Below are 23945 nucleotides of genomic sequence, written 5' to 3' on the forward strand. Positions count from 1 at the left end.
GATTCATATGCCATGTTTGGTTGATATTCATGGGAGACCCGCCTTTTTCTGAAGAAAACTGGTGGAGTGGATGGAATGGGGGAAAGGGGAGAACTGGGAACAGAGGAGGAACAGTGGACAGACCAAGCTAATCTGGCAAAATGTCTAACAGTAGGAACAACTATGAACCTTCAAGGTTCCACCCAGCTTTGCGTTTGCCAGAGGCACACCAGAGTACCAGGAAACAGCAACTTCTCATCTCCCACCATTGTCTGCTTGGCTTCTGTCACTGTTGCAGCACCCTTACCTTTGTATCTGGGCCAAAGTAAGATGACATGCGCACATTTGTATTTATGAGAAGCATTCTAATGCATACTTTGACTCCCAGTGAGGTTGTTAAACTCTGTGATCAGCTGAAGCAGCCTTGAGAAGGGAAAGACCACTGAGTAGGACACAACTCCTTATAGTGGTAGTGCATTCCTGTGGGGATCAGATGGTATCATCCACTCACACATCTTCCCTCTCAGCTCCTGTGGGGAGGAGTCTCAGAATCCAGATGCTGTGTCTCTGCAGTAAACTACTGCCTGTCTGTATTCCTGCCTTTTCTCTGGACTTCTCTAAGAGGGCAAGGTAACATGAGCAGCAGCGCATAGTACCTGTCTTAGTTAGGGTTTTACTCTGTGAGCAGACACCATGACAAGGCAACTCTTATAAGGACAAACATTTAATTGGAGCTGGTTTACAGGTTCAGAAGTTCAGTCCATTATCATCAAGCCAGGGCGTGACAGCATCCAGGCAGGCATGATGCAGGAGGAGCTGAGAGTTCTACATCTACATCTGAAGGCTGCTAGCAGAATACTAACTTTCAGGTAGCTAAGATCACGGTCTTAGTGCCACAGTAACACACCTACTCCAACAAGGCCACATCTACTCCAACAGGGCCACACCCTCTAACAGTGCCACTCCTGGGCAAGCATAGACAAACCATCACAGTACCCAAAGTCCAATGTCTAAAATCCACGAATATCATGCTAGCTGTAGGCTGCAGACCTAGCACTGTAATCCTTTCACTCAATGGAGAAGCCATGGTTTCCATGCCACCCACAAGAAGCAGAGACACTGAAGCTGAAGAGGAGGATGGCTTTGAGGTTACTCCTCACCATGGTGTTGGTTCCTAAGACACTTAAGTGGGGCCCTCAGAAACCACAAGAGTGCAAAATATTGTGGTCCATAGATCATAGACACTCAGGGGCTGCAAAAGTCACGGGTAAAAGAGATCACAAGGGGCTGTGGTGAGCTGGCGAATGTATAGGTGACTGCTATTCCGTTTCCGACAACCATTGCCAAACTTATACAGGATAAACAAAGCTGTGTCTGACAGAGTATTCAGTTTGTGAAGTAGGCACATGAGACCCAGAAAGATGTGAAAACACTGGAAGGCAAACCACAGGGCTGTGGTGAGAGGCAGGTGTTTGCTCTTAGAGGAAGTACCAGCAGGGCAAGCTCACACTGTGTGCACGCTCACATGTTTGTACTTACACTGACACATTCAGAGCTATCTCTTCCCACTGTTTACCCCGTGGCTGGATTTATCTCTAAGCAAGCCCTTCCCCTGCTTGGTTTCCTCTGTCTTCGCCTTGTGTTTGGCAGTATTGGCTGAGTATCCAGTCTCGCACCTTCTCTCCCACGTCACCCTACCCCCTCCAACTGTCTTCTTATTTAAAGAAAAACAAGATTAAAACAGTGAACCATGAGGTTTTCCAAATTATAAGGCAGACAAATTAAGGCCTGGGGGAGGCTGGTTAGGAAGGCATTACTCCTCCACCATTAGGAGCATTGGTCCTCATTCACATCAAATGCAAATTGTAAATGGGGGTAAATAATGTGTTTAAATACTTCCATAAGGGGTGGATTTATGCACTTGGACGTCAATAGACACATGGGAGCCAAAGTCCAAGCTATGCTACTTTGCCTGGTTTTGAGATGTGGTCATCTACAAGGAAGTGCCCATTGGAAAGAGAGAGTTCACAGACATTGACCAAAGGAAGAGAACACAGAGCCAGACTGCCTTCCTCACCAGGTCAGCTTGAGAGGGTTGTAACATAAATATTATAGAATGTGACCAAAGGAACACTACACATTAACATAAGATGTCAATGGACCTGGGCATTGCTCACAGCTGATAGTTTTCAAATTGTCTCTTTCTTCCCTTTCCTTTATCTACTTCCCCTTGGCTTCAAAAGTAACTTTTCCTAAAATAAATTGTGTGAACAAGTCCAATACACAACACAGCGGGGCCACTGGGCTTCCGTGCATATGAACCAGAGGAAATATATAGTTCTGCTGTATAGAGTTTTCAAAAACCTTTTCAAAAACCAGAACCAGGAAAAGAAAAGCCTTTCCCTATTGAGAAGAGGAAATCAGGGCCTGCCTGGTGGAGGCCTCGCAGAGGGGCCATGTGCTGGATCCAGTGCTTTATCATGAAGGAACCATTCTGGCATCAGGGCAGAATGGCCCTGGCAGCGTTGTGAAAAGAGGATCATGGATTTCTGCTCTATTGCTATGAGCATCTAGTTAGAGGGTGTCTCTCTGTTATGCCAATGGTAGATGCTCAGTAAATGTTGGTTGTATTATACTATCCTCCATTCTTCTTCTGTACTTTAAATCTACAGAATATCATTCACAATGATGTCTATGCATCTTGACAGTGTATTACCAAGGCAGCAGATGGCTGGCCCAACCTAAAAACACCCAGACATACCTACAACATGCAAAGAACAGTTGACCAAAATTTTAGGAGAAACACAGGCACAATGAAATCTGAGAAGAATTCTCATAGCGTGTGTGTGTGTGTGTGTGTGTGTGTGTGTGTGTGTGTGTGTGTGCCATGTATACAGAGTATAGAGGTCAGCATCAGTACCATTCCTCAGAAACCACCAACCTTGATTTCTGGGTCAGGGTCTCTCATGGGGACAGGGGACTCATTGATCTAGGCAGGGCCAGTCAACAAGCCCTCCAACATAGACCCTCCATCTCTGTGCCCTAAGTCCTGGGATTACAAGCAGATAGCATCATGACCAGATTTTTTTCATGGGTTCTGGGGATCAAACTTAGATCCTCTTTTGTACAATAAGTACTTTACCAAGTGGGCCATTTCCCAACCCCCAATTCTTAACCCTTGAAATTCCAATATTTTTTCATCCAAGACCATTATAGCATTAAGTAAAGGAGTTGTGAAGAGTTGACTGACCTGGGGGAAATGTCACATCCTTGCTGCATGAAGGCCCCCAGGGAGAACCACAGGCTGTTGAATATGCCAAACTCATTTGACTGGTCACTGGTTGTCTGGTCTCGTCCCTCTTCAAACTCTTCACTGTGCCATTCATAGGGGCTGAACCGGCTGACCAGGAAGAGGACGACGCTCACTCCAATGTAGGCAAACACTATACACATCCAGATCTCATAGGCCAAAGGGTCAAGAAAGGAGAAGACACCTGGCTTGGACTTCTGTGGCTTCTTAATCATAATGGAGATTCCCAAACTCATGAATGGCTTTGAGAAGTCGATGACTTCCTCCCGGACCAAGGTTATGGTCAAAGGAGCCACTGCCACATCTGCTCTCTGAAAGGATAAAATCAAATAAGGTTCAGTTGGACTCAGCAGCTCTTTTTCTTGTTTCTGTTCCTCCCCTCTGTGTGTGTCTCTGTCTCCTCTATCTCTTTATCTCTATCTCTGTCTCTCTATGTCTGTCTGTCTGTCTGTCTGTCTGTCTGTCTGTCTGTCTGTCTATCTGTCTCTGCACATGAATTGGTGTGCATGTTTTAAGGTAGGCCAGAGGTTGATATCAGCTGTCTTCACTGTATATGTTTCTACCTTGTTTTGGAAGACAGGGCCCCTATCTAAACCTGGATTGGCTAGACCGGCTGGCCAGTTGAGCCCTGCCACCCTCTGTCTTTGTCTCCCCTCCCCAGTGCTGAGATTACAGGCATGCACTATAGTACTAAGCTTTTTATATGGGTAGGGATCCACACTCAGGTCCCCATGGTTGGTTAGCATGTGCTTTATAGACTGAGGCCTCTTCCCAGCTTCTGTTTCTATCTTTTCTGTGAAGAATTTTTCTTTTACCTTAAGGATGTGTAAACGGTATAGAGCCCTGTAAGACTAATTGTTCTGACACTGTGAAGTATTTCTGAGTCACAGACAACAGCTTGATATTTGTCAGAGGAGTTCAGTCCATTATTTGACAGCTCTTCTTGATAGAGATACCTTCCCCATTCTGTAAGAAAGAAGCTGCTGCTTCTGCTTATCCAGTGGCCAGCCTTCTTTCTTGTGTTCTGAGAACCTCTCCAGCCCTGCTCCCAACCCTTCAGGTTGAATGTAGGTTTTCCAACCTGATTACACTGGAAAGAAGATAGGACCTACAAGTGCTTACTCAGCACACCCTGCTCCAGATCTGGTCCTGAGACTCAGGAATGCCTGAAACCCATGTGGCTCTATGAGAGTTAGTCCTAAGAACTGGAGCCAGAGCTAAGATGCAGGAAGGATGATCCCAGAGGCTGCCATTTGGGTTCCTCAATTCAGGGCTTATGCTGGACTCCCTGAAAACCTATCAATACATTCCTCTATCTCCAAGAACACATGGCAGTTCTTTTGTTTGCTTAAGCCAGTTTGCATTGGATTTCTTTTACCTACAACCAAGATTATCCTGGCTAATGAGATGGTGATGGCAAATTGAACCTGATAAACATTTATGGGACAATGATGTGTAAGCTCTAGGCTAGAAGCTGGAGGTAAGCTTTGACCCCTCCACCATCAAGCTAGCAGAAGAGATTATTATATTGCATATGCACACATATACACAGGACACAGTTATCAAGTATACAAGGTAGGCAGGACACTGCAGGAGGAGGGGGAGGGGTCCATCGCACTGGGAGCTTAGGGAGTGCGGCATAGGAGAGGTGACAAGTCAATGTGACATTGTAAAAAGGGAGAATGTTACATATTGCTCTGCTGGGTAGTAGTATTCTAGGAGGAAGGAACCATGTGAGAAAGAGCCTGAGAGTGAGAAAATCAAGGCAGTTGTGAATTTTCTTTCCAGGAAGATTGCTAAAAGCTACACAAGTATTCAGTGTTTGAATATTAACCCTAGTCTGTTGGTAAGCAGGGAGGAGTGCCAGGCATGCTTATGTGCCCTAGGGCAGCGCTAGGACACACCAGACAGCTTGGATATAGCAGAAAGGAGAAAGAAACATAAGGGATTCTGGTTGAGACAAACTTAGACCTGGACTCTGTGGAGCAAACACTCCCACCACAGGCATGCAGCAAATCGTCTCCACCTTTTTTTAGGGAGCTGACCCCTGGAGGAGTCAAGTGGCTTACAGGAGCTATGCAGCTCAGAGAATCATTGGAACTCAAGCCCAGTAGACTATCTGCAGGTATTACTTTCTTTCTGCTCTGGACATGGACAGACAAGAAGATATCCATGAATAAGGCTCAAAGGCACTTCCAGGAGCCACAGCCCTGCTTCTCTCCCTGAGAGCACCCACCTCTGGCTCTTCTCTCAGTTTTTCTCAGCAGCACAGTCCAGAGTTTCAATGGAATGATGCCCACAAAAGCAGATGTCCCAGTGATGGACAAGACAGAACTTTGGGTTATGAGCACTGTTATTGACTACACATCTTTCAACAAATGAGCTAAGCAAGCCCTTAGCACCTCTGTGATCTCTTCTATAAAGTGCAGAAATGGTCTTAGCTACCTAATATGGCTGAGATGACGATGTGAAAAAAGATGAGTGTAGTATTTAGCATGGCACGAGGCACCAGGAGAGTATGAAGTAGTTACTGCTGCGGTCAAGAAACAGGGAGAGAAGAGACATTCCTAGTAGCCACTTTTACAAAGTGGGAAGCTGGGAGTCCTGTGAGTGAGTTTTTTCTCCCCCTCATGGGTGGTTTGCAGTTGTTATTTCCCTAGCATCCTTTTTCTTTTTCAGGGGAATAAAATGGGCAAGCTGAACTCACAATAAAGATAAATAGCTTTGTGCTCATGTTTTTCCTGGGAATCAGTTTTCACCGATAGAAGGAGAGGTCTAGTAAATAGGACATAAGGTTTTAGGCTGAACAAGAAGCACAGAGGTGACTCCAAGTCTCTGAAGAGTGGATGAGCCTGACACTCTACTGTCTGCTGGCAATAGGGTTGTGCCCTTGGGCTGGTCACACCCTGCTCTGTCCAGGACAGGGGCTTTTTGACAAAGAACTATGTAATAGGAGGTGAAGGCGAAGATGAATGTTGGAGAAGGTGAAAAGTTCACAGCAATTGCCATGGCAATGACCTTAAGAGCTGGAAGGAAGTTCCCATGGAAACCAGCCTCCAGATGCAGCATGACTGTGTAGCACTACCCATCCAGGTCTTTGTTTCAATGATGTAGTTTCCAAAGTGAGGGGCATCAAGGGAAGATGGAAGGGAGATGTGGGGAGCATTTCCAAACTTAGCCTGGAAAGCCACTTTGCTTCAGAATACTTTCTTGATGCTGCCTTTCTTTCCATTGTCAGGCATACCCTGCATGGCTGCCATGACTCCTCATTCCCTAACATGAGGATGCAAACACACAAGTCTCTAAAATGATCACTGCCTCCAGACGGTCAACTGTGTACCAACCTGAGGCTCAGTATGACTTCCATGCTGTTCAGAGACACAGCTGGCATATCCATGACTTTTGAAGAAAGCTTCCATGACCCCTTTCTTAAACATTATGGAAACTACTTTTTGCCATTTTCTTATTTTCTCTAAGACAACGTCTCTAGCCCAGGCTGGCCTCAAACTCATCAAGGAAGAACCTTTCCGTATCCACCTCTGGAATGCTGGGATTACAGGTGTGTTCCATCATGCCCAGAAGACGTAGTGCTGTGCATTGAACGCAGGACCTCATGTATGCTTGACAGGAACTCTACCAACTGAGCCATAGCCTCTGTCCCTCTTTCTTTTTGTCGTTCTAAGTAAGAGCCATCATCGCCTCCCGGTGCTGACTGAATCAACCCCACACTTGTCTTGTCATTTGCGACTCAAACTTCTCTGGCCAATCCTACTTGAAGAAGCCAGCCCAGTATTTTCTTGACCTCACCTTATTTATTTGTGTGTACCGTTTTTGTCATTTGTCCTCTAGAAACTTCCAGCTGCCCATCTCTCTGTCTCTATTTCAATAACTGTTTTCCAAGACCCACATAGTCAGGAGGGCTAGAAATCTCCCTGAGAATCCTATACTCTTGAGCAGTCTCTTTACCCTAGGAAGTGTGCAGGGTCTGGGAACCTTGGCTTGTCACAAATCCCTGGACTCTGAAAACAACACTGGCCATTCAGTGCCTGCTCAAGACTGCTTCAATTTACCGGTGTGTCTTGCAGTAGTTGCCTAGGGGGATTTCCCTGAGTGTGTCATACGACACAGATGACTTGGGCCTACCCCTACCACACAAATGAGCAGAATTCTCAGCAGAGTGAGCCACAAAGAAGCAGAGGCTAACTTCTAGGATGGAAACCCAGGGCAGTTTGAACGGCAGTCCCAACTGTTAGGAGGGGGACACCAAGAGGCCTTGGAAAAGTGTTCTGGAGAAGGAGTTAGAGATGGAAGACGGCAGCGGAGGCTCAAGGGAACAAAGATGGAGGGGGGGAAGGTGGGGAAAGCTACAGGGCAGAAATTACAGGAAAGAGGAGCACCTTGACACTGAGCTTGGATGCAGGTGCAAGTAGTCCCAATGACTAAGGACTGAGAGGGACACAAATGACTCTTAGCAAATTAATGTGAGCTTTGTTATCGGTCCCAAGGGAGCCGATCCTGGAGCTATCTGTCCTGTCACCTGTGCTGGACAATGGTCAACAGGATTGACAGACACTGAGCCAGGTAGAGTGAATTAGGACCAGGAACTTGGATCCCCATGTCTTAAGATAATAGAGCAGCAACACTAGTCATTTTGGGAGTCAATTTATGCACAGAGCCATCCAGCTATGAAATGATTTCCTGTCTGGTTCCCTCCTCTGTCCTTCATGATAACCTCCTCCTCCTGCCCCAGACACTTACTCCGTAGACCAGCTCTCCCACCATGCCATTCCAGGCCTTTGTGTCGGGATCCCGGGCTCCGTATTTGCCGTCGCTGACGATCTCAAGTCGGTAGGAGTAGCCCACATGCTTGGCGATCTCCGCAGCCAGCTCCACGCAGTAGCCCTCATAACGGTCATTGCCCTCAAACTGGTTGGCATTCTTCTTAAGCATCACGTAAGGATCTTCCTGGTGGGGAAACAGGACAGAGGGTGTGGCCTGTGGGTGCACCTGTGAGTAGGGAGGACTTTGACCTGGCAGAGGAGTATGCTTCTAATATTGGTAAACACTGGGGAGTATCTCTTGATGTTAAATAAGTTCCCTGAATTTCTGTTACTTAGCCCATTATAAACTTCTAGGGAAAAAGAAAATAAATGCTGCTAAAGTAAAAATTTGTATCATACACATGCAATGCAGTTCTCCAAATTATGCTATTTTTGTAATTTTTAAAAAGTATTCTATGTGTATGGGTGTTTTCCTTGCATGCATGTCTGTATGCTACCTGTGTGCCTTGTGCCAGAGGAGGTCAGAAGAGGATGTTAGAGCCCCTGGAACTAGAGTATAGACAGTTGTAAGGCACCACATGGTCCTAGGAATTGAACTCAGGTCCCAGTGTATGTATGTATGTATGTATGTATGTATGTATGTATGTATGTATGTGTGTGTGTATAGTTTTAAAGATATCTCTCAACAGAGTGTGACTTCTACTGAATGAGGCACATAGAAACTAGAACAACCTAGGGTCACCTTTGGGTTTCATATACGGCAAAAGTGGCTTAGAAGATCAGATGTAGCTTATCCAAGGATGCAGGGTGAATCTCAGAGATGCTGAGTGAAAACTCAGAACTGCTTATCTACAAGGCATGCCTTTCTCCAGTCTCTGTGTTGTTGTTGTTATTACTATTATTGTCATTGTTTTATGAGACAGTCTCACTACATAGCAGATGCTGGCCTGGAGCTCTACCCTCCTCCTTGGCCTTCTGAGTGCTGAGCTGACAAGCACGCACCCATGGCTGTGACTAGCTTCACAGTTTTCCATTCATAGCATTTCACACTAAAGTGGGATGTGCTTGGGTGGGTCCAGATTGAACTCCAGGTAAACCTGATGAAGTATACTCACGAGGATAGTAGTGACAATGTAGGTTCTATTCTGGACGCTTGAGTTGTCCCCTCCAGCCTGAGCGTCGGTGGCTGCGGGGACAAACTTATCATCTTCATTCCAGTAACCAATCTGTTAATGAGAAGAAGGCAAAACACAATCTGAGGAGGGATCTTGGTGCTGGCTGTGGTGACACACAGTGATTGGTTCAGAACTCAGTACCAGAGTTCAGGGTGCTGTAAGCAGACATATCAATGGATGAGATACATACCAGGTTCCCTCTCCATCCCTCATAGTGGTGGCTAAGCCCAGAGACTGCCCTTCTGAAAGGACAGAAACCTAACTCTTTATTTAAACTGTAGAGAACAGGGAAAATGAGGGTTGTGGGATTTAATTGGCTGCAGCTGTTTTCACAACCAATCCATGCCTTCCCTGCAGATTAACCCTTTATTTACCTGAACTTTTTTTTTGAGCCACCTGATTAAATAAATGCTGCCCTCATTTTTAGAGTACCGACATCTCGATTTAATTCATGGAAAATAGTACCATCCTCCACTTACTGTCAGCTTTCTTGATTGTTGCAATACTGAGTCATGTTCAAAGGTAAACAAAATTGATTTGTAAATATTGACAGGTTAGCAGTACTTTTCCCAGTGTCTTTCAGGAAAGTAATTGAATCCCAATTATGTGCAAGGTTCTCAGCTAAAACACTTAGTGGTGTACAGCAAGGTGGAGGGATACAAAGATGTACAAGAGGGAGTGTTGTCCCTGGGGACATCATTTGAGAAGACATGAACCACACAGACACACAGTCCAGAACATGCTGAGTGAGTGAGTGAGTGAGTGAGTGAGTGAGTGAGCGAGCAGAGGACATCAGAGAAGCACAAGGCTGGAGTGGGATGCTGTCTGAGGAAAGGGCTACAGGAGATGATGGATAGGCTCAGCTCAAACCTCCTAGATCATGGAGGGTGGTAGCCCTGTTGTGGAGGCAAAAGCCTGCCAATATATGCAAGTTCAATGGGTAGCAGTGAGGACTCACCTAGGAGAGATATGGGTGCATGGGTCTAAGTACCAGAGTGTTTCAAAACCAGGCTAAGCAGTAGGGACTGTTCTTAAGGCAACAGGGACTCATGAAAGGTTTGGGAAAACAGAATGACCTAGCTAACACATGCACACACATATGTGCAGACATGCACACATGTGTATAGCATGTGCGCACACACACATTTAGACTGTCTATATCTCTCTCTCTTGCTCTCCTCTCCTTCCTCTCTTTCATTCCTCTTCACCATCCCCTCCTCTTCTTCTTTCTCCCTCTCCTGCTTCATCCTTCCTCTTTCTTTTCTCCCCCTCCCTCCTTTCTCATCTCTTCCTCTCTCTCCCTCTCTCTGTGTTTCATTCTCTATTCTTCTCCCTTTCCCTTTCTTTTTTTCTCCCTTCTCATCTCCATTCCCCCTCTCTCTAGGCATCTATGTCTGTCATTCTGCTGTAGATACTAAGAGAAAAGGATGGAAAGCTCTTAGTTCACAGGCAGGAGGTAGAAAGTGAGCAGCTTTCTCTACAACCAGAGCTCAGCATACAAACTGAGTCACAGTCCACAAGGTTGGTTCATGCTCTCCCTTCCTTGGACTTTGATTTGTGTGTGTGTGTGTGTGTGTGTGTGTGTGTGATCTTCAGCTGTTTACAATGGCAGCTATACACATATGTTCTTGCTTTGGCTCAGTGAGTTTTCTGCCATCTCATCTGTTTACTTCCTGAGGTGGTGCAGCTGGGCAGTGCCTGCTCTAGATCTGGGACACTGCTCATTCATCCCTTCCTGCAGCAGCTATTCTGACTGTGAGCTGGAATCAGTTTACTGCTAGTGAATGCTTTTCTAGTCCTTCTAAATGCTTTTTATGTTTTAATTCCTTTCATCCTCATTGAAACTCCATGACATTTGCCAGGTTTCACTCCCATAATAAGTATGAAGACACTGTGATGTGGAGAGGTAACCTCCCTTGGGCCACAGGATAACTGTGTGGGGGCAAGAGCTGGAAGACTTTCCCTGTTGCAAAAATTCCAGGTCCATGCTGGAACTGTATCGTTTTTCCATAGGTGCCAGGGATCGAATTCATGCTTTCGTGACAGGCACTCTTTTGATTGGGCTATCTCCTTAGCTCTAAGTGAGCCTAGCTGACTTGTGGGAAAAGAAGACATGATCTTGCCAGGTTTGGTAGAGACATTTGGATGCATAGGTTCATGTTCACACCGCCTATGAGCCAGTAGACTCATGTGGATATCTGACTCCACAACTGGATGCATAGGAAGCTGGCAAAAGTGTCTGAAAAGACTTTTTACACAAGCGCTTATGTCCCTTCCTTTGGGCAGTGGGCTGGATTACCATATGAGACTTTGATTCTCTACTGAGGAGGTGCAGGGGCTTTGATTCTTGTTGAAAGTAAATCAGAGTAAGGAGTTTGGTAAAGATTGGGGCCCACTGTTCAGGAGAGGATTTAAAAAAAAAATTCTGACAGGGAGAAGTCTTCTCCTGGGGCCACTTATCATTTTTGATCTCCTATTTTCCATCTGCCTCTAAAGATTCTTTGAACGTCGGAAATGAGTCCAGATGACAGAGAAGATATTCTTAAGTGGATGAGGCTTAAAGAGCAGGTGATCACAGAACTGTGGGTTCGATTGATCTGGCCTGCAGCCATCAGGTTGAATTTGTACATGGGGTGCCCCAGGATTGCCTTTGAAGCCACAGCTCCCGACTTCCCCAAATGAGGGTTGTCATATCCAGTTGCCTATTGTGGCAGAGATGGCTAGCTGACCACCAAGCCATCTTGCTTGCCCTTCATCCAGTAGAGCTAGCAGGAAGTGGCTGTCTTTTCCCAGCCTGTTCAGCATCCCTTTAGGAGGAACTGAGGGATGTGCCTCTTTTCCAGACTGATCTTTCCTGAGTTTCCAGCAGCTTTACCAGTTTTCTTTCTTCCCCATCTGTTTACCAGATTCTGACAGCAAGAAAGGCTCTAGTGGACAGTGACGCCTTCTTCACCCCAACCCTTAGCCTAAGCCCTAGGGATGAATCGCATCTATGGTTTCAACCAACTAACCTCAACTTAAAAAACTTCTCCCAAACTAGTTTGTCATAGCTTGCTGTAACATTCTCATGAGGCAGATCACATAAGCAAGCAAACAATGACAACTTGTCATCCACTAAACAAGAGATTGACTTCCCACGCAATAAAGAGCTAGGTTTCAGCGCATTGTCCCCACAGCATTTAGACAAGCTAGCACATTTAAAAGGCTGAAATTGATAACCTTATTGTGACTTTATCTCAGAATATGGCATAGAGATTCTTGGTAGAGGGATAGACAAAGGAACAGCCAAGGAAGAGGACAATGCCTACGAGAAGGCAAAGCAATAAGCCAGAGACAAGAGCAAGTATAGATGCCCAAGGCTCCATAGGCTGAGGTCAGGGCAGTGTACTGTATTTTCCTGGAGGTAAGAAGCCACAGTGAAGAGTTCTAAGCAGTATGATTTATTGTGTATTTGAAACAGACTCCCTATCTCTGAGGGTGGAAATGTGGTCATTGTAATGAGGTAGGATCGTACACACTTAATGGGATCCATGGCAGGGAGGAAGCTGCTGGGTAGGGCAAGGAAGGTGACAAGGGCCCTGGGTTGGCCAATGAAGATGAAAGAATAGCTGTATTGAGATTGGCTCTTACGCTAACATTAGTTTGTATGTGAAAAGTTGGATGCCAAGGACTTAAAACTTTCAGGGGGGCATATAGAGTTGAAAGCTTTGCTTTCTCCCAGAATGAGAAAATAATGGAGATACCAGAAGGTATTTTGGTCACTGTGGTCTTTCCTGCCCAGTGATGTGCAAGGTTAGAACAGAGTAACCAACTCAGGCCAGGGAAGGGGGACTCAAATCAAGTTGAAAGGGGCAAATGTCAAATGCCATCAATAAGCACTGAAGCAGCCTGCCACACAATCAATGAACAAAGAAGATTGAGTCTCCACTGCTGGTCTCCTGAAGAAATACAGTCTGTAATACAAGGCTCTGTAACGCTCCTGTGGGTGGCCACTAAGAGACTATGTGATCCTATCTCAACGTGACAAGATATTTCATTCAGGGGAGGATCACTAAGCCCACCCCGAGGTCATACATATAAATGGGACTTCTTAAGATTGAACATCACTAGAGCCAGGACCAAATCTGTTCTCTGAAACTTTAAGCTTGATGGATGAAAGCTTAGCATCTCAGTGGGATGTTAAACTACACCAGGATGCCTAGAGTGCTTGCTGGTCCCTAGTCAGCTGGATACAGGTAGAATTGAAGTTTCCCAGAAACCCTGAACCAGGAAGAGAAAGCTTTTGTTACACAGGGCAGGTAAGGCCTTGTGATGCCCCTGTAACCATCACAAGGTCACTTTCAAAAAGCTTAGGTGTTAATTTGCTTGGAGTCGGATTGAGTAAAAGTCTTGGAGGCAGAGATTCAGAGGAATTGATTTTCTGAAAGGCAGATCCCTGTAGACAAAGAATGTTTAAGACCACATTCTAAGAAAGGATTTAGTCACTGGAAAGTAAGTTTGAAAATAGCTTGGTGATTAAAAAATCAGGCACAGCCACTTGCTTGCAGGTTTGAAGGCTGCTCTGTTAGTGCTGTATGTGCCTGTGTAGTGCATACAGAACTGGTATGAAGTTTCTGTGGCAGATAGAGAGGGGTTTAAAACACGAGTGAGAGGAGGTGGGCTGAATGCCCATGCATGCCAGAGGCTGCTTTCCTTAACCTTGTACTTTGGAAGGGTTAAGTATAGTCTCATTCAGTCCTTCGAGGTAACTTTCTTCTTTCCTTCTCTCTCTTCATCCCTCCCCTCCTTCCCCTCCCCTCCCTCCCTTCCTTCTTTTTAAGTCAGGGTCTCATTACACAGCAAGGCTACCCTTGAACTGACAATGATCTTCTTGGCTCAGCCTTCCAAGCCCTGGGATTACAGGCATACCTCCTCCCTTGCATCAGAGATAATGCAACTGAGGTTCAGGAAGGTCTGGTGACTTGTTCAAGGTCACATGGCTAGCACAGAGTACCACTGCTCTGCCTATTCTTAAAGCCCCAGCTCTTTCCCACTCAGTACGGAAACCCAATTGTCTGGGGAGAAGGCTCTGAACTCATCTCTGGTATTGGCTTGTCTCCTTGCTGCAGGAATCCGCATTTTTTGAGTAGGTCTCCAGGCAGTGTTTATGATAATGTCTGCTCATTCCTACAGGGAGCTGCTTACTCTGGGAAGTTCTTGATGAAGCCAAGGTCTAGAGAAGACAGAGTTATGGGAAGGGTCAGAGTCACAGCAAAGGTCCTGCAATCACTGGTGAGGTCACACCAAAGGCAGCTTATGGAATGAGGAAGGTCCCCAGCTCCACTTTTATAGTAAACCATAGTCTAGTCTGGAGATGGACAGTATGATGGAGAAGATAAAAGATGGTAAAAGATGCTACCACATGGAATCTTTTAAGGTCCTTCCAATGCCAGAGCTCAGAGAAATAGAGGTTATTCAGCCAAATCTCTCTTAATTCAAGATGCAGACCTAGATAGGCTAAGCAACCGCCAGATGGATGATACACAGCTGGATGATAACTAAACATACGTCCGATTCTTATATCTACTTCTTATACTACCCATATTTTCGATGTACTGCTAAGGGTAGACAGGATTCTGGCTTTGATCGGAAGGGTCCCATTACCTGGGGAGAGGACAATCCTCCTCAGCAGCCTCCCTAGTCTCTTGTTATGTAGCCCCTGCTGATCTTGAACTTCTTCTGATCCCCCTGCCTCACATTCGCTAGTGCTGGGTTCATAGGTCTTGTGCTACCAGACAAGGCACAATCTCCATATTTTAATGCTGTAAGGGCATAGCTTGTATGCATTGTACAGGTAGCAAACCCTTTCCACTGGCAAGTGGTAACAGTACTCACTATGAGGATTGTGAGGTCAGCCCAGGTTCGTGGTCGCTTATTGTGTATCTAAGGACAGCCACCTTGGCTACTCTGGCCTTTTACAAACCACCTACAGCATCCGTGCATCTCTGTAAGTCGAGAGCCGCAGTCCGGCTCTCCGCAGGGTCTGACAGCACTATGGTTGGAGGAGGAGGTCATGAGTCTGTTGTCCCTTCCAGGAGTGGCAGGATTCTCCTGGTTTGCCCTTGTCCCCCAGCACTGTCCTGATTGTGTCAATTTGATCCTTTCAAGCTTGACAGCAGCTGCAGATAAACAGGGGCTGGGGAGTCAGGGGCTCTTAACAAGGTGTCTTTTTAGCTATTGTTCACTGAGACCTTGGGCAGCCTACTGGGTGTCTCTGTCTCAATTTACCCATGGAGAAAGAAAGACAGGCTAGATACACACACACACACACACACACACACACACACACACACGCCCTGACAGAGCTGAGGAAGTCACATCAGACTGCCTAGATGACAGTGTGTGCATCTGAAATGTTCCACAACTACGGGACACACCCCTGAGCTAATCTAGGTATAAATGTATGTGTTCCCATTTCAGAGATGTGGAAGTTGAGGACAGTTAAGATAGTTAAATACTTGAGCAGAAGTAAGTTCTTCTTCTAGCAGCAGTAATTAGAAGGATCAAGCTGACAAAACCAGATTCTTGTGATAAGCAGAGTAATAATCCCCACACAAGATGTCCCTACTGCATACATTGAGTTTGAGCATGACCTGTTACATAGTGAAAGGACTCACAGCTGAGATGGAGAGAGGTGCCTGGACCATCTGTGTGGGGCCCATCTAGTTAATAAACCCTTTAAAGTGGAGACTTCCTCAGCTCTGTCAGTGGAACAGAGAGACACAATGTTTCTGAGCCTGTGGAGAGATGGTGCTACAGGCATTGGGCAGCCTCTAATTAAAAACTGGCAAATGAGAAGATGCCCCCAGAGAGGAATATGGCCCTGCCAGCACCTTGACTATTTAATCCATCCATGTGTGGAATCATAAGGTGAAATATTTTTGTGGTTTGAAGTCATGGTTAGTAATAATCTATTAAGGCAACAATAGAAAATCTCACAGCCCTGATGAGCTGAGCCAGACTAGAAAGTAGAGGTGGGCTTTACTGTGATACAGAGAGTCTGGGCTTTAAGGAGCCAAGGATGCTGTATCCTCAGAGATATCTAGAGTTTTCTGCAATGGCAGCAATGCTCTGTGTGTGCACTGTGAGGCCCAACATTCAGGAGCCGCATGTGGTTGTGCAGCACGTGATAATTTTTAGATTTTAATTCATTAAAAATTAAATTTCAATGATCTATATGGCCAGGGCGAGGATGTGTAACACAGCCTCAGAGACACAGAGGGTGCTATGTCTGAGGTGCCAGCTTTCTAGGTGCCAGGGCCGGCATTTAGAGCTTTCAAACACCTGAGATGCTTGAATCGTCTCAATGAGCCCACACAGTCAGCGGTATCATTGTGAGCTCTGTCTAAGGCTCAGAGAACTTGGAAGATTTCTTCAGGTCCCAGATGAGTAAATGGAGAACTCAAGCTTTGGTCCCAGGATCCCTAAGATCCACAGCCCTCCACCAGCTTCAAAACCTTCAACAGTGCCTCCTTGTTGGCTTTACCACAAGGAAGCAGATGTGAGGATGCCCCAGGGCAGGGGACACAGGCTGCCCTGTGAGAGACAGAATGAAAGCAACCGGATGCTGTCTCCAAGAAACACCCTTTGATCTAAATGCTGAAGGTTGAGAAGGTATGGACCAAGCAAAAGACAGCAGCAGTGTGGAGACCCCATCCTCCCTAGGTATGTGAAGAGCCCTGGACGGAAAGGAACATGTGTATTCACAGAACTGAAATAAACAAAATTGTTGGGCGTGGCATGAAGGACATGTCAAAGGTCAAAGGTGGAGAGCTTGAGAGTGACCCAATCACACTGGGTCTTAGAGTTTAAGACTGAAAGATCTACAGTTCTTAAAAAGGTCCAATATGAATAGTAATATTGCATAATAAACAGGCATGTGTGTTTTTCACTCTGACTTCTGTTGAGAAGAAAGCATGACTGTGAGTAGGTGTGGACAATCAGAAGGTAGTTAACTTCATCAATAGCATTCTAGAATTCTCCAGAACCCCCAGGAATATAACTGGTACTGTGGACGTATCTATTACTTTATATTTTCAGGCCCTTACAAAAAATTGAGACCAAATTTCACCCTATATCCTTGACTAGTCTCAGACTTACAATAATCCTCCAGCCTCAGCCACTCAAATGTTTGGGTCACAGGCAAAGGGAATATGCAGGACTCTCCCTCTGTCTGCTCAGAGTGTTTTCCTATCCCATGACTCTCAAACAGTCTCAGAAAAAAAAATCTTGGAGTTGAGTTCCCATTTTACAGAGAGGGAGTCAATTCTCAGAGAAGGGACCTGACTTTCTCCAAATCCAAGGTGACAAATAGCATTGCTGAGACTAGAAGAGTTTAGAATTGGCATTTCCTCAGTCTCTTCAAAGGTGTAGATCAGGCAGGTGTCCAGGACCCTCGTTAGTGGCCTGCGCTTCCACTCAGTCACGTCAGTTAAGATGGCCCTTACCTTGCGGATTCCATCATGCTTCATTTCGATCACGTGGAGGGTATAATTGGTCCGGCGCCCTTTCTCGTTAAACTGCACATTTCCTGTCAAACCTTCGAAGCGCACCTGAAAACAGAGGCGAATGCTGAACAGTGAAGCCACAAACTCAAGTTGCATTTCACGTTTGTCCCCGTAGGTTTTGTTTTTGGTGTGTGTATGTGTGTGTGTGTTTTGGTTTTCAGAAGTGGTATCTCAAATAGCTCAATCTGGCTTTGGCCTCAATATGAACCTGACAAAGACAACCTTGAACTTCTAAACCCACCCACCCCCACCCCACCCTACCCCAGTCTCCCACCTCTACTTCTCAAGTGATGGGATAACAGGCGTGTGCCACTGAGGCAGGCAAGCATTCAGAGTAGCTGCCTAGCCTAGAAGTCTGCTTGATTAGACTATGGCTACATCCTATACTCTCTGAACAACACACCTAACAAACTGTTGGCAACCTAAGATTCCATCTTCATCAGACTGCACAATTACCTGGTTTAAGCCATGGAAACAGGTTACCCCTTCACAATGTCCCATTCCTATTCAAATACACCTTAAAACACATCCTGGAAACGAGGAAGATGGGTCAATCTTGTCTAGACTGGTTTTGGGATATAACATCAAACTGTGATCTCAGAGTGAACTTTTAGGTGGTCTCTTCTATTTATCGTCTTATGCCCAGGCACGATTGGATGTGTAAATAAATGATTGAGATCAGATGCATTAAGAGAAGGGACATGCTAAGACAGATTAATCTGTCAGTCAAAGTAGAAAACCACCAAAATTACACTCTTAGTAACCTAACTCTGAACCTTTGAACCCCATAAAAGGAAGACTCAGGGCACCCTCACTCATGTGGCACTCTGACAATTCTGACAGTGAACTTTCTAACTTATGCTAACACTCTTCTTTGAGTAACATGTTCTTGCTACTTGACAGTCTCTGTGAGCCTTGGTTTTCTTCTTGAGTAACACACCAAAAGCCTGGAAACACCTAGCCCAGACACAGACCACCATGCCAAGTGGGTTTTTTTTAAAAGCAAAACTTCAGACCCCAAGAGAATATATCCTCACCTAATTGGGTCCATTCTCTCTTACTGCTTCAGGCAAGCGTTAGCAGTAAGTTAGAGGGCATGCTAATGGGACACCTTCCCATCATCCTTAGCTAAACACTGTCATCACATCCTGCCTGCTCATGAGCAACTGAAGAAGGAGAAGCTGAGGGACTGAGGTGCCATCACTGATAAATTGGGAGGAGTCTAGACTAGAAGCCAGCCTTAGGATGGATGCCTTGAATATGACCAGAGAAGGTTCTTTAATTCTTTTGTGAGTCCAGATAATGAAATACCTAAAATCTGAAGGCTGGGTTTATCTCTGGCTTCCCCACTGACAGCCAGATGACCTTGAGTGATTTACCTTTTTCAGTCTCCAGGTTACAGAGTCCCTGCCCTGTCTACCTTACACGCCATAGCTAGTGCACAAAAGCAGTAGACACAGAGCGCTCCCACAGACCTCATATCCAGCCAGAGCATGCAGGGCCTTACAGACATCTCAGATGGCTAAAACGTCATCTCTATCAGATCCAAAAATCTACGGCATGGGAATTTTCTCTCTTTGAATGAGCTAGACTGAACTTGCATGGATTTGTACCTTCAAGTTGAAATTTCGGATTAAAGGTTTAGTAGACAATGTGGGAACCCAAGCCTGCTGCTCTGTAGAAACTGAGCAGCCCTCCAGCTGAAGATGAGTCTAGGAAATGATGTCACAGACTCTGATGCTGACCCTGTGTCCTCAGATCCCTCCTGCCTATGACTGGTGAGGTGAGTCTGTAGCTGTTACAAATAGAGGTTCTGCATCTGGCCCAGGGCTGCTTGTATTCTTCCCCTCCAATAGCTTGAAGAAGTCATGCAGAGTTTTATTTTTCAGCTAGAAGTCAGAGAGGATAGCCCCTCCTCTCTCTCTCTCTCTCTCTCTCTCTCTCTCTCTCTCTCTCTCTCTCTCTCTCTGTGTGTGTGTGTGTGTGTGTGTGTGTGTGTGTGTGTACCTGTTCTGAAGCCGACCCTTTCATCCCTTTCTGGTTTGAAGTCTCAGTAGGGAGCCCATGACAGGCCCAAAACACTGAGCGAATTATACAAGCTCTGCTCTTTCATCTGTAAGCTGGCAATATCACCGCTTCTGCAAAAGTCCAGACCATCCTTCTTTTGCAGAAAGAAAACAAAACTTGGATCCATCTACAAAGACTACTAGAAAGGAGTCAGTGACTTCACCTTCTTCTTCTTGGTCATTGTGGTGGTTTAAATGGAAAATGTCCCCCATAGACTTATGTATTTGAATACTTGGTCTCAGGTTGGTGGCACCTTTTGTAGATATTTAGGTGCTACTACAACCCTGCTAGAGGAAGTATATCCCCGGGATTGTATGTTGCCATGCCTCCCCACCATGATAGACTCATCCCTCTGGACCAGTTAAGTCCAAATAAGCCCTGTCTTTCTATAAGTTGCTTTGTTTTATCCCAGCAATAGAAAGGTAACTAATATCACCATCCTGGCCCATGCTCAGCTCTTCCAGTGCTTCAGGTTCAAGGTGGGTAGCTTGGTTGGCAGGTTTCAGTTTAAGTAACTTATTTAGACAGCATTAAGGCAAATGTTTGGATTACTGGATGGTAGACTAGCTGAACCAAACAGGAAAAAAAATCATCACTAACAATTCAAATGGGCACCTGCTCTTTTCTTCACTGGTCTCAAATATAAATCTATTGGTAAGAAGACACTGCAGGATCTCATGTGACTCGGTTTCCTCATGTGTTAGATGGATCTGCTTGAGTTAATTATGTCTTAAGTTTATTTTAAGGGTAAATAAGATACTTTATGATAAAAAGGTGTCTTCACAAATGCCCAACATGCTAGCTATTATCATTACTAAGGGTGACCCCAATATTCCTATCCACGTTCTAAGCACCGTGCACGTATGAAGCTTGTCTGCATTCACAGGAATCCCATGACACATGATGCTTAGATTTTATAATTTGCCTTCCCAGAGGAAGCCAGAACTCTGGTGGTAGGTGGCAAGAATAAGCAGCAGAGACAGGCCTGAAATCCAAAGTTCCTGATGTTTGCTGGTGTCTTTACCTCAGATATCGAGTGGCCCCTCTATAAGACTACCACACTCGGCTGTAGTGGCCACACAGACATGCACAGTGTGGTATGTGATGCCTGCCTGCTGCTGCCACAACCTCTTGGGAATTTCCAGACACATTTTGTTGGCACCCAAGGACGGCTGCAGTCTCCTCAATGAACCTGTATCTAGGCTTTCTTCTCAAATAACTGTAATATCTAGAACGTTGTGTTGGCCCTGAGTGTTCATATGTGGATACTACTCAGATGAGAAGGATGATGAAGACACCACATGTATACTGTGGAGAACGGGCCAACAGGAATGGAGAATAGACCAGAGCCTAGCATAATCATCAGAGAGACTTCCCCCCAGCAATTTATGGAAACAGATGCAGAGACTCACACAACCAAACATTAGGCAGAGCTCAGGGAATCCTTTGGAAGAAGCAGAGAAGGATTGTAGGAGCCAGAGGGGTCAAGGACACCACAAGAAAACCCACAGAATCAACAAATGTAGGTTCATAGTGGCTCACAGGGACTGAGCCCACAATCTGAGAGCCTGTACGGGTCTGCCTTAAGTTCTTTTTATATACGCTATGGTTGTGTTGCTTGGTGTTCTTGTGATGCTCCTAATAGTGGGAGTGGGCACCGTCTCTGACTCTTCTGCCTGCTTTTGGGATCCCTTTGCTCCCGCTGGGTTGCCTCGTCCAGCCTTAATATGAAGGAATGTGCCCAGTCTTATTGCAACTTGATATGGCATATTTGGTTGATGTTCCTGGGAGGCTGGCCCTTTTCGGAAGGGAAATGGAGGAGGAGTGGATTTGAAGGAGAGGGAAGTGGGGGGGGAGAGAGACTGAGAGAAGTGGAGGAGGGGAAATTGCAGTGGGGATGTAACATATGAGAGAAGAAGGGAAAAAAAAAAAAGAGAGAAAGAGTTCTGAGTCCCTTGAGCAGATACTCGTCCTAGGAAAAATGAGTGATTACTCAGTAATGTCCAGACACTGCTGAATGGGGCTAGGATTTGAACCCCGCCCTTTCCATCAATATTCTCCCGAAGGTCATGTGTGCCATCCCTCATGTGCCTGTGCTCCCACTCTAGTCTTCTGTAGGTATCATGTGTGTGTTTGGAATAGAACCCAAGGCCTCATGCGTGCCAGGCTGTGCAAATGCTCTCTCATGCAGCTTCGTTCCTAGCATCTCTCAAGTACTCCATGTTGAACGGTGAGTCGCATGAACCCGGCTGTATTCCGGCAGAAAGCTTTGCATATGTCCACATGCTGACTGTGGGTTCTGATTCTGCCGTCAACAAGACCAAGAGCTCACTCACTGTGTGGCCCCGTCCTCAGTGGGCATTTCCCTATTACTGCCCATGAGGTTTTCTGGCCTTTGAGCCTTGACATTGAGTACTGAAAAGCAGGGACTCCTCTTGCCCCCTCTATTCCAGGTGCCATCCAGCCTTCACTTGTGTACACTTGACAATGACCCAAATAAGAAGTGAAGGAGAGTCAGTTTTCTGAATTTGATGGCTTGGGTTTGGCTTCTAGGAGCATGTACATCTCCACAAGTCCTGGTCATACGGAACTAGAAATAGTAACATATGCATCTTTTTCTGGGAAAAAGAGCCCAGAGATTTTTCTTCTTCTTCATATTCTTAAAGGTCTCTGACCTCCCACACATTAAGAACTTGACTTGCGACTTGTGTCTTTCCCCCCACCCCCTAGTTAGAAGCAGGCACAGGGTGTTCCCTTCTTTGGAGCACTGTGGGCTTTCAGGTTGTCATTAATATCCTAAACAACATTCCTGGTGGCAGGCAGGGGCAGCTTCTCTTTGCTGGGGAATTTCAGTAGAAAGGGATGTGGGTGCATAGAGATTGCCCAAAGCTCTGTGCTGCACTGGGTTGGGCCACTATTTTGGGTCACCTCTGCTGGGCTTCAGAACAACCTTTGTATGTGTCACTAGACACATACTGGACTCCAGATGGCAACATCTGAGCCAAAATGGGGTTGGTCCTTTGTACTGTGCAGTCCAAAGGCTGCAGACAGAGGAGCTATGGAGCAGATCCCTGGGTTCCAAAGACTGGATGCCACTAGGGTTTGCCTAGGCTCTGGTGTCAGATGTCTTCTGGTGGTATGGCTATCTAAAGAAATGGATCTAGAAGCAAAATGGCTAGACAATCATCTTGATAATGTGAGGGCTCCAGAGCTCACCACTGTAGAGAGGAATCTATTGGGTCACAGACAGGCCTGATACATGGAAGGAGGGCTCAGGGCAGGGGTTTGTCTCTGCCTCTGTGGTTAAGCTCTTGCGTGACCATGGACTCATCACAGGTTACTCTGTCTACTGTCTCATTTATAAAGTGAGGGCCAAAGTGGGCCGGTAATCTCCAAGGTTTCTTTTGCCAGTAACTCTTGATTCTAGGTGATTCACACAGATTTGAAAAGAAGTCTGTCTTGGACAGATGGTCTTAGGGAAAGAACATTTTGGTTTGCTTGTTTGTTTGTCTGTTCATCAGAGAGACTGAAGAAGTCTCTCGTGGGCTAGATTAGACTGTTTTCCTTGTCCCCAGTGTTTAGTCCCTCTCTCTTCCTAGAGTGTACAGTCAGCGCTTGGGAACTACTCATGGAAGGCAGGCACACATGTATTTCAGCTCCAAAACAGTAAGCTATCAGCCTTTACCATGGCAACCAACTCTCTCCCATCCTGCTGGGGCAGAAGCAGAGGGCAAGTAGAAAGATGTGAGTGAGACCATACAGGGAATGAATGCACTCTTAGAACTTTCTTTTCCTCTTGGCATTTCCTATATAGCTCATGTTAAGTAGAAACTAGCAATCCTCCTGCCTCTGCCTTCTGAATGCTGTGTCTTAGCGTTTGTATGGCCAGCTGAGACTTGGGTGCTGTCCTCCTGGCCTCCTCCTTTTCATAAACAAGAGGTCCACCAAAGAGCTGGATGAATATTCTGAGGTTGTTTAGAGAGACACGGGGGCATCTTTCTTGCTCCCTCATTCAGAACACTGCCTGTCACTCTGCATTGCCTCCTGGGATTCATCCCTGTCATGGTGGTGTCAGAATCTGCTTTCA

The 23945-nt window shown here is 45.8% G+C and overlaps 1 protein-coding gene across 1 annotated transcript in view; it reads right to left on the minus strand.

Annotated features, from left to right (window-relative positions):
- Window positions 1-3229: 3229 nt before the first annotated feature.
- Window positions 3230-23945, minus strand: part of LOC117701501 (glutamate receptor 1-like) — a gene marked incomplete at its 3' end in the record, with an annotated part of 28692 nt that continues 7976 nt past the window's right edge. The window contains exons 4-7 of the mRNA XM_034493156.1: window positions 17732-17836; window positions 9186-9296; window positions 8048-8254; window positions 3230-3600 (exon numbers count right to left, since the gene is read on the minus strand). Of these exons, the coding sequence (XP_034349047.1) occupies window positions 3230-3600; window positions 8048-8254; window positions 9186-9296; window positions 17732-17836 (794 nt within the window). The remainder of the gene's footprint in view (window positions 3601-8047; window positions 8255-9185; window positions 9297-17731; window positions 17837-23945) is intronic.

Source organism: Arvicanthis niloticus, unplaced genomic scaffold (assembly GCF_011762505.2).
Source record: "Arvicanthis niloticus isolate mArvNil1 unplaced genomic scaffold, mArvNil1.pat.X pat_scaffold_1198_arrow_ctg1, whole genome shotgun sequence".
NCBI classification, from domain to species: domain Eukaryota; kingdom Metazoa; phylum Chordata; class Mammalia; order Rodentia; family Muridae; genus Arvicanthis; species Arvicanthis niloticus.